This window comes from Arachis ipaensis, chromosome B01 (assembly GCF_000816755.2).
Source record: "Arachis ipaensis cultivar K30076 chromosome B01, Araip1.1, whole genome shotgun sequence".
Classification (NCBI taxonomy): domain Eukaryota; kingdom Viridiplantae; phylum Streptophyta; class Magnoliopsida; order Fabales; family Fabaceae; genus Arachis; species Arachis ipaensis.
In genome coordinates, this window is record NC_029785.2 from 125,349,782 (window position 1) to 125,360,307 (window position 10,526).

General features: G+C 33.4%; 2 protein-coding genes and 1 long non-coding RNA gene across 4 annotated transcripts; 2 read left to right on the plus strand and 1 right to left on the minus strand.

The window, feature by feature from the left end:
* On the plus strand, positions 88-3,053 carry LOC107636842 (SNF1-related protein kinase regulatory subunit beta-2). Its single transcript, XM_016340320.2, has 4 exons — positions 88-577; positions 1,367-1,545; positions 1,627-1,789; positions 2,476-3,053. Exons 1-4 carry the CDS (start codon positions 398-400, stop codon positions 2,800-2,802), a joined length of 849 nt encoding a protein of 282 aa, XP_016195806.1. The 5' UTR covers positions 88-397; the 3' UTR covers positions 2,803-3,053.
* On the plus strand, positions 4,266-6,021 carry LOC107619767. Of its 2 annotated transcripts, none has more exons than XR_002348082.1 (3): positions 4,266-4,394; positions 5,109-5,374; positions 5,474-6,021. XR_002348082.1 is itself a non-coding variant. In XM_016322055.2 (3 exons), exons 1-2 carry the CDS (start codon positions 4,323-4,325, stop codon positions 5,188-5,190), a joined length of 498 nt encoding a protein of 165 aa, XP_016177541.1. In that variant the 5' UTR covers positions 4,266-4,322; the 3' UTR covers positions 5,191-5,374; positions 5,474-6,020. The 2 variants fall into 2 exon arrangements, 1 of the variants encoding a protein (XP_016177541.1); XM_016322055.2 differs by having other exon boundaries at positions 4,765-5,374; positions 5,474-6,020.
* Positions 6,252-9,758, minus strand: LOC107619758. The gene is made up of 6 exons (XR_002348088.1): positions 9,200-9,758; positions 7,464-9,080; positions 7,297-7,383; positions 7,054-7,191; positions 6,682-6,754; positions 6,252-6,604 (listed from the first exon to the last, which is right to left on the minus strand). It is a non-coding gene; the product is annotated as an uncharacterized LOC107619758 (long non-coding RNA).

A 10,526-nucleotide genomic window follows, 5' to 3' on the forward strand; every position in this document is an offset into this window, starting at 1 on the left:
TTTGTATAATAAAATAAAAATTTAAAAATAAATTTGATAATTAAATTTGTGAAAGATGAAATTATTGGAGGAAAATTGCTATAAAAAGAAAGGAGGTGTGGTGAATGGTGATGCGAGGGAGGAGAGGGAAAACTACCAGCTGCCCCCTTAGCAGTGGCTCCCATGGATCCCGACACCAACAGATGCATAGTATACCATACCAGTACATGATGTGATGACGTCACCACAATCATCGCCATGTTCCTAACTCGTCGGAGAATTTTTCTAATTATTACTCCTTTTTTCCCACTCTCCAAGTGCTTCTTTTAAAGTTCCATTTTTATTCGCAGAATAATAATCACATTCTCGTATTAGTATATTACTCATCACTCATCACATCGATTCTTCTCTTCCCACCATGGGGAATGTGAATGTCAATAATCATAATAATAACGGTGCTACTCATTCAGAAGAAGACGACGAAGACGATGAAGCTTCTTCTTCGGGTACTCTTCCCACACCTCCCACCGAATTGATAGGTCAATCTCCACCTACAAGCCCCAGAGCTACCCATTCTCCCTTCATCTTCGCTCCTCAAGTAAGTTCCCTTTTTCTCCCTTTAATTCTTTATTATTGGGATTTATCTAAAACCCTTTTTCAAATCATGTAGATTATCCATATCATTTATTAGCAATTCACACAGGTTTTCATTCAATGTTTTCCTTCCCACTCGTTACAATTTGGGACCTAAATTTTGCACTAAGCTCAGACAGACTTTGTTTTCTGCGCATACCACCTGTTTGATGCAAGTCCTGATGTCGATAACCAAGTTTCTAACTTCTAAAGCTCTTTTTATTTGGTTATTTCATTTAATACTTTACAGTTCCACTAATTCCTTCACCATGTGGTTGTGATTTTTGGGTAATTTGGTCACTGGAACAAGAGAGGAGGTGAGGTCCATGACATGCTAACCTATGGACCTAAGACTTGGTATTGGCAATCAGCCAATATCACTGTATGGAACCAAATTAAAATTTGCTGAGTGGGAAGCAAGTTGCTTATGGTATTGGTCTATTGGAATTGTTTTTTTAAGGACAGTGTTATAAACAGCTTTCTAGATTCTTGTCCGAATCAAGAATAAATTGTGCTGTCCCTTCCTTGCCCAAGTTGGGGACAGTACTGATTGTGATACTTGAGCTTTCGCAGTTTTCATTATCTGTAATTTATGCTGTTGTACCATTTGGTTTCTACCCTCTTCTAAACTTTGTTCTTGATTTTGTTCCTTTTGAGTACAGGTTCATGTTATTGGTGTGGTCCTTGTTTTATATATTGTTCTTGAGAATCTACGTTTTCATCAATTGACAATCATTTCCCTTTCTTTTCATAGGCTCCGGTGGTTCCACTACAGAGACCAGATGAGATGCATATTCCAAGTCAATCCTGGTTGCAATCTACCTCAGGGTATGAAGACATGTACAGTGAACTCGGAATTCCAACAATGATTACCTGGAGTTATGGTGGGAAAGAAGTAGCTGTGGAAGGGTCTTGGGATAGTTGGAAAACAAGGTTTGGAAACTCTGGTATCATCATGTTTTTCTTCAAAGGCTGTTGTAACTTAGTCAGATTCTGATGTTCCTTGTTGATCAGAATACCATTGCAGAGGTCAGGGAAAGACTTCACAATAATGAAGGTACTGCCTTCTGGTGTTTACCAATATAGATTTATTGTGGATGGACGGTGGAGGTACACTCCGGACTCGCCATGGACACAAGATGATGCAGGGAATGCTTACAATATCTTAGACTTGCAGGTATTATTATTGACAGTGTTAAATTGCAGTCAAACTTGGTATATAACGATCACCATCTGCATAGAAAACATTGTTAATATCAAATTTATGGTAAAGTGGAGCTTTGCTTCGATAACATGATAATTAATGGCATGTGCACATTTCACAAAGTAAATGCCTTGCGATCAAGTTGTAAAAGGGCTAGCCTTTTCATTTTTCAGATTCAGTAACCTAGGATTTGTGCAATTTTGTTCCATGAGGGATTATGAATCATTTGTTCATTTACCTTTTTTTCCCCCCTCAATAATACATAACAGCATTGTATTTAACATTGAACGGCCTTGAACAGAATACATGATTTATGATGCTATACCACAAACAGTAGTCACTACCTATGACTAAGAATCGGTTAATTATCTTATATCAATAACATGTTGCTTCGTATTTTTCTTTTTAAAATGTAACTAAGCATAAGTTATGATCACTGGCTAGCTAACCTTTTAATGTGGATGGAATGGTTTCTGTTATAGTTTCTGACTTTCTGTGGTTACACAAATTGTTGTTATTCCAGTTTTATGCAGCTCCATATTTTTCAATTATTTTCATGGCACTATAGTAGTAACTCAGAAATGGTTGCAGTAAAGGTTTACAATTTCTGGCAGTGGTATGTCTAAATCAAGACACATTATTTTGTTTGATATATGCAGGATTATGTTCCTGAGGACATTGAAAGCATCTCTAGTTTTGAACCTCCTCAATCACCAGACTCAAGTTATAGCAGTTTACATCTTAGTTCTGATGATTATGCAAAGGAACCACCATTGGTTCCCCCACACTTGCAAATGACATTGCTAAATGTTCCAGTGACAAATATGGAAACGCAACCTCCTATGTCAAGACCTCAACATGGAGTGCTCAATCATCTTTACATGCAGAAAAGAAAGAGCACTCCTTCAGTGGTTGCGCTTGGCACAACGCATCGGTTTCTTGCCAAGTACGTCACTGTGGTGCTGTACAAGTCTCTGCAGAGGTAAAACATGAATGACATGGAGCATAGTCTTCAATAGAAGCTTAAAGTAAAGTATCATACACCTATAAAAGAGAAATGCTTTGTCCTCGATAAGGGCCAATATAAGAATGTAGATATTGTATCACATATTATGCAGTTGCTTGATGGTGATTTGTCAGACTATTTAAATCCGCATCCTTACATATATGGTGATGGTGATGCGTTTCTCTAAGAATTTTTGTTGCGATTAAAAAAGAATGAAAATAATTTATTACATGTTCTTTAATTTATTCTTATATCCACGACCACGAACACGAACACGTAGTTGGAACTTGGAAAATCAGTTTTACATTGTAGCCGATATCGACCGAGAATACGTTTTCATTGGTTATATGGTCCTTTTAATCGGTGATTGAGCATGTTATTCGGAATGCCTTTGTCAATCGAAGTGTGATACGTGCTTCAACTTGCTTCAACTGTTTGTAATATAATGTTAAATTCGGAAAATTAATTTTAATTTTAAAAATTAAATTTTGAATTAATTAGATATAATCTTTGTTTTGAATTTAACTTTCAATAACAACAAATCTTTCTCTCCACCTGCACCGCGCCCCACCCTTGCTCTCCACAACTCCCCGGTTCCCGCCGTCTCTCGCGAACCATCGCACGCATTCTGGCTTCCTCGGCATCCGCAACTTCCACAGGCATCCGTGCTTTGTCGCGTTTCCCCAACCACCACATGTAGTCCAGCCTCGTCGCACCTCCATCTCACCGGTGAGGGGGACGACTGCGTGCATGTTGGGGTAGGTGACGAACGGCTGGCTGCGGTAAGAAGGGAGTTTGGGTTAAAAGGGGGGTATAATTAGGTAAAAGTAGTGGGTGTAAGGTGAAAGTGAAATTGGATAGGTAGTGGGTCTAAAATGGAGCATGTTGTTCATGTTGTTTGCATTTTTCATTGTTCACCTAGTGGGATTGTGAGTTTATATTTTTAAGAATTAGAATCTTCAATTTAATTTCATATATTTTTTGTTGTTTTCCATAGTATTCTCTGCCTAGCAAGTCAAGTACTAATCCGTTGTGGAATTGAACTTCATTTAAGAATTTATTGCTAACTAATGGGTTGCTGCATGTATAAGATTCGAATCTTAAGCAAACTAATGAGCTAATTATTAGGCCAACTCAAGTTGGTTTTAATTTAATGTATTTTAATTTTGTTTATTTAGTTACTAGATTTGACTTTATGATAGTAGATTTAAAATTTTGTTTTATTTTAACTAAATAAGAGGTAATAAATACCTCCTAAACTGGGAGGCATTTACGTTGGTCCCTCTTAATGTTTGTCTAACACAATTATTTTTTTTTTTTTGCAAAAACACCCTTAGTCAATTATTATAACATCAGTACTATATCTCTTATTTATTACAAGAATAACCCAATATTAATCATTTACCATCATATCCCTATTTTTTTTATTGGGCCAATTAAAATTATATTAATGACTAATTTAACAAAACACCAGAAAATCTGAAACCTCTTAGGGTTCATATGGAGCACGCACCTGATAATGGAGGCAGCAATGGCGGTTTCGACAGTGGCACAAGAGAAGTGCGACCACTAGTAAGTCCTCTCTATTGCATGAATATTGTATTTTATCACATAGTTTCTTCTTCCTTCCACATTAATGGTTCTCTGTTCATTTTTTCATAAATTTAAATCCGTTTCTTGTACATAGTTGTTGATATTTTCTGCTTGGACATTGATGTTTTTTCTTCCTTTTGTTTGTTTAATCGATATTGAGTTTGATGGGAGATTGTTTTCTACATTTTCAACGCTTTCTTCTATTTTACTTATTTTAGAATTTATTAAGTTAAAAAAATATAGAACCAAAACAGTGCTATTATTTTCATGTTAGTGGTCTCTGCACTTTGATTTATTAGAATACTATTTATTTTATGTTTTTCCGGTTGCAAATAAAATTGCTAAGTAGGATCTTGAAGTGGATGATAAAATGGAAGAAAGAGTATTCTTTGATGAGATGATAGAAGAGTTAGATGATACAGAGGAATTTCAAGGAATGTATCAAGATGAAATTGAGCAGGAAGCTGTGAATTCTGAGGATTTAGGGGAGCAAGAATTTCAAGCAATGTTTGATGGGAACGATTTTTCACATGAGGTGGATGAATTATATCGAATAGAAGATATTGAAAATATTGCCATGGTTGATTTTCTGAACATGGGTGCTCATGAGATGGAATGTTTTCATTTTCCTAATATTCAGATAGCATTTGATTTCTATAACCATTATGCGAAATCTGTTGGTTTTGGTGCTAGAAAAAGTAAGACTTGGAAAAATAGCAAAGGAGAATATGTGAAGCAATTGTTTGTGTGCTCTCGTGAATCCACAAAATTGTAGGTTTAAGTGTCGTCCTGGTGAGAAGGTAAAACGAAAACCACAACGATGTAGTATTTGTCGCATGGAAGGGCACAATAAAAAATCTTATCCATTGGCAAAGGACATTCAGCAGCAGACCAATGCAACTTCTTATGGTATAAATAGGAACCATGTTGAGGAAGGTTTGGATGCAGATATAGAAATGGTAATACTTGCTTTAATAATTTGCGTACCACAATATATTAATTATATAATTTTCATTAATAAGAGTGGAGATTGATCAATATTTAATTTGATATTGCAGGGATTTTGGGCATCTAATCTTGAAGAAGATTATGAAGAACAAGAGTTTTGGACAGGAGATTTTGATGCAAGTGCCGACATGGAACTTAGTGAAGAGTTCTCGATGTAGTATTATATAAATTATTATTATGTGATATTTGAATAAAACTTGAGTAATTGAACTTTGTGTATGAATTTTCGTGATGAACTTGGTGTTATTTGCTTAATTGCTATGCAAAAAGTGAGATTTGAGACAAGATTGGTATATTTACAATAATGAGTACATTTTGAGTTACGGCTTACAAGAGACGATTTTGTGATCCTGTAATTGTAAAATGCAGAACTTAGCAAGAAGAGTCTTATTATGATTAGTTAAGGCGTGAAAGATTGTAAAAGAAGTGCAGTTGGGTTAATTGTGAAGAAGGTTCAATACGGTTTGAGGACCCTCCAAAAAGGTTGTTGCTTGCGCTTTTGTATATTGACATTACTCTTTGTTCTTCTTAGCTTTTGTATGAATTTTATTGAGGAATATGTGCATGAAAGTAGATAGCTTATATTTAATGTATGGTTGCAGTAATAGTTAGACCAAGATTTCGGGGGAATATAAGCTTGATGCATGAAATGAATCCTTTCTATGGCATGATAGTGTGGTTATGTATTTGTTGAGACATGTGTCTGAACCTGGAATAAAAAAAATCATGTGTGAATCTTTAATTAATCATTTTCAATTTGGAATGGCAAAAAACACATGATGAATATAGGTGAGCATAACGTTACAATAAACTCACACACATGTAAACTTATACACATGTTCCAACAAACTCCTAAAATAAAAATAGCAAAATATTATTGATCTTTGTATTTATTACGAATATAATAATATAACAAAGTTTTCAGACCAAACAAACTTTCTCCTTTAAAATAATAATTCAACAAATAAATTATAAATGTCACTAATCTCGTTCACAATTGAGGATTAAAGCAAATTTTGAAAATAATAACTAAATATGCAAAAATGTTACTCTCCATGCTGTTCACGCTAAAGCGTAGCCCAGGACTCATCGCTCTTCTTCTGAAACTCGTATTTGTAGTCATTGAACACCCCCAACAAAAGATCTACCACAACGGATGTACGGATATATTGCTCATTTAGCTACAAATATGGATTAATTAGTTAAATAATATGCTCAGCATGCATATAATTAATCAATATGTCTTTGGCTAACTTACGATGCCCGACAATATGGGATTAAACTTCTCTTTCATAGACAACCATTGAAGAACCCAGAGACCAAAGTCGCGACTAAAAGTTCAGTGGCAATATTAAATAGTTAGTGTCAATAAAAGATCGCTTTAATTAAAGATGAATATAAAAGATTCATTGCAATTATGTGTACTTTTGGGGACATTTGGGCACCCCCTAGCCTCTTTCACATCAGAGTTCATAAAATCTTTTCTTTCAGGAATGTCACCTTTTAGGTAATGACCAAAAGTTACCATATCTGATAATTTTAAAGCCTGAAAATTATATTCATGACAAGACTGTTAAGGTTCATATATTATTTTACATGTGTATAAAGAAATGGATTAAGGACACCTCACCAAGGATTTCATAATTTCTTGTCTTGGCTCAACTTGATCGTCATTTAGATTAGAATCAAACTGATATAATTTTTCATCCAATAAGCTAATGACCATAAGATACCAGTGGTCACCTTCTTCCTTAATTGGCACATAAATCTACAACGGATAGTTAAGTGTGGGTCATTTCACAATAAACTCGTAAATTTAGATTTAATGAGGTTTTGCATAAATTAATCCATTAAAGAATTCACATGCACTCACAAATTTAAGATCCGGTGTGACAGGCATAAAGTGATATATATAGGTAGAAATCATTTTATCCAGTGAATATCCCATAAAGTGTTCCACCTAAAAGGATTAAAGAGATCTCATTCTAATGAATTACGCATAATTCAAAGAAAAGTGATATAAGTTAACATGATATTTACCGCAAAAGATGGCAGCGTTTTCCAAGGTAGGAGAAGAGCAACAGAAGGCAGCAGAAGAAGCTCGAGAGAATCTCAAGAGGCTTGAAGTTGGACTTGAGGAAAAACACTTCTTTGGAGGTGATAATATTGGCTTTGCGGACATTGCTATGGCTGGCTTTCATACTGGATTGGAATAGCTGAGGAAGTTGTGGCCATCAACCTTATTGATGCAGAGTCAATGCCTAAGCTTAACTCATGGTTCCATGCTTTTATTGAGATTCCAATTATCAAAGAACTCATGCCTCCTCGGCATAAATTGCTCCATCTCACACCAAGGCATCACATATATAAATTTTTTTTTACTTTAATCTCAAGTATAAATTCAACACAACACACTAAATTTATGAATATTGTAACTTTTTTTTTCTACTTTAATCTCAAGTATAAATTCAACTCACATATGTAAAAAATATTTTACTCTATTATAAAATATAAAACTATTTTAACACATTTATTTTAACAAGTTTGGCTAACTCATAAGTTTAATTTAATGGAACTGCCTCCGTGAGCTCCTTTGAGCTAAACTCATTAATAGTTTAAGAAATTGGATCCATATATTAGTAAGTGGAATTTGAATAAATACTGATTTAACCGGTTGGCTCATAACTTGACTTAATGTATATATGCATGTGTATTACTTATTTGAGCTAATATATGTTATCTTCATCATATTTGAGCCATTTCTTAAGTTTAAACTAACTCTATATTTTTTATAAGCTAAATTTTAAAACAATAAGGGATATTTCTAGGACTTTTCATGAAGACATGAATTAACTATTAAAATCAACCCAGTTACCATATAAGAAAACACCCTTCACTCATAAATAAGGAAATTTGATTCTTTTCATTAATGAACTCTTTAGAAAGAACTCTGACAATTTTCTTATTATACAAGCACATGTTATATTTATCACAACTATCTCCAGAGGCATTCAAAATTTTAATACAAATTTTTCACTCAATTCTAGTAAAATCACTTTTCCTTTATTGTTGTCCTAACCATAGTGCTAACATTATTTTCTATGTGGTATGAACATATTTTGAGCTATAAATAGTCTTCCTAGAATTCTATTTGCTTGATTTTTTCCATCAGTTTCACAATCATTTTCTCCATAAAGCATACAAACAATATCTATGAGTGAATACAAGCTATTCGATGCAAGAAATAGGACAATATATGCCATACTTGACATTAAATTGAGTAAAAATTGACATCATACATATTTACCCTGTTAAATAAGTTCAATTATTATCATTAAGTAACTCTTTTTAAAGAGATATGAGTATTTTCATGAATGTATTTTTAACACCAATTAGCTATTAAAAAAAATTCATCAACAATCCTTCACTCACTCTCTCCAATTAACAAAGTTCAATTATGTCCTGCTCAACCATAAGTTTCAACAACATTAAGAAAAATGCAAGATTATTTACTGACCTTTTTTATTCCATGGCTAGATTTATTCTATTAGCTTATAGTTGGTCTCATGTATGTCTTTTCATTGATCTTTTGTGCGGCACACTATCAATTTCAGATTTCTAAGCATCTTATGAATCCAAACAGCCACAGCTATAGATCTGTTGATGAAGAAGGTTAAAAAATTAAAGAAATTACAATAAAATATTTTTTATGTTATTCTAAAAAATATAAAAATAAAAACGTTATAAGAAAGAAAAGAAAAAGAAAAAATGAAAACCTTATTTGGGGAAGTAAGGAACGACTCTGATGCTTCACAAATGGTTGGAAGTCGTGGGTCTCCTTCGAGGCCATTCTCTTCAGCAAACATTTTTTTCCCTTTTTTTTATGTTTCTTCTTTTTTGGGTCTCTGTGTATGTATGTGAAGCAGCTTCGATGAAAATACCTCCTCCTCAAAAAACACCACACGACGTCGATGACCATACAGACGAGAAGAACATCACAAATTTTAGTGGCGGGGTGAGCAGGGGTGCGGAATAATGTCGATCTAGGATCTGACACTTGCATGCGTTCGTGGGTAGTCTCGATCCAGACCTTGATAGTTGCTGTTAGTGTCGGGATTCATTGCAGTGGTGAAGAAGGGTTCATTGCAATGGTGAATAAAAAGAAGAAGAAAATTAGAAGAGAAAGAGACCCCATCTGCAAAACAAATAATAAGAAGAAGACAAATCTAGACCCTGGTAGTTGCTGTTAGTGCCGGGGTTCATTGCAGTGGTGAAGAAGGGTTCATTGCAATAGTGAATAAGAAGAAGAAGAAGAAGAAAATAAGAAGAAGAAGAGACCCGTATGCAAAAAAAAAATAATAAGAGAAAGATGAAAAGGTTTATTTATAAAAATATTAAATATTAGGGAGTATTTAATAAAATTAAATATATAAATTTATATTTAATCTACACCATTAGATATAATATTAAAATGATCTAACAGTTTAAATTAAAAATTAGACTAAAGGACTAACGTTAGTCCTAAAGATAGTTGGGACCAACAAATCAGCCCCCCAAGCTGCTATAATCGCCATAAAGAGATTAGAAGAATGTCAAAACACTTTTTGGTTTTGTGATAAAACCATGGTATCTACTTAATATACTAAAATTGGATTTTTCCTAAGTGAGGTGTTGACTCCTCGTGAATCCATTTTTCCGCCAAAATAAATGCAGTATTTTCTCTTCTATAATTGGAAATTAAGTAATAATGCATAATTATATTAATTTAGAAAAATATCTTTATTTTTAGAAAGTACTATTCTCATGTAATGAAAGCACTATTCTCTCTTCTAAATTTATTTTAAAAAATATCTTTATTAAAATTATATCACAATTAGCATTTAATGAATAATGTATAATTATACTAATTTAAAAAAATATCTTTATTATAATTATATAAAAAATTAAACATAAATTTATAATTCTAATTGCTATAAATATGATACTAACGTTCATAGTGGTAAATTGATATTGCAATAATTAATTTCTATAATTATTTTTGTACTACTAAAGGCTATATATAGTGTTTCTTTGTGGTTAGTGATTCTAAATCTAAGAATCAAA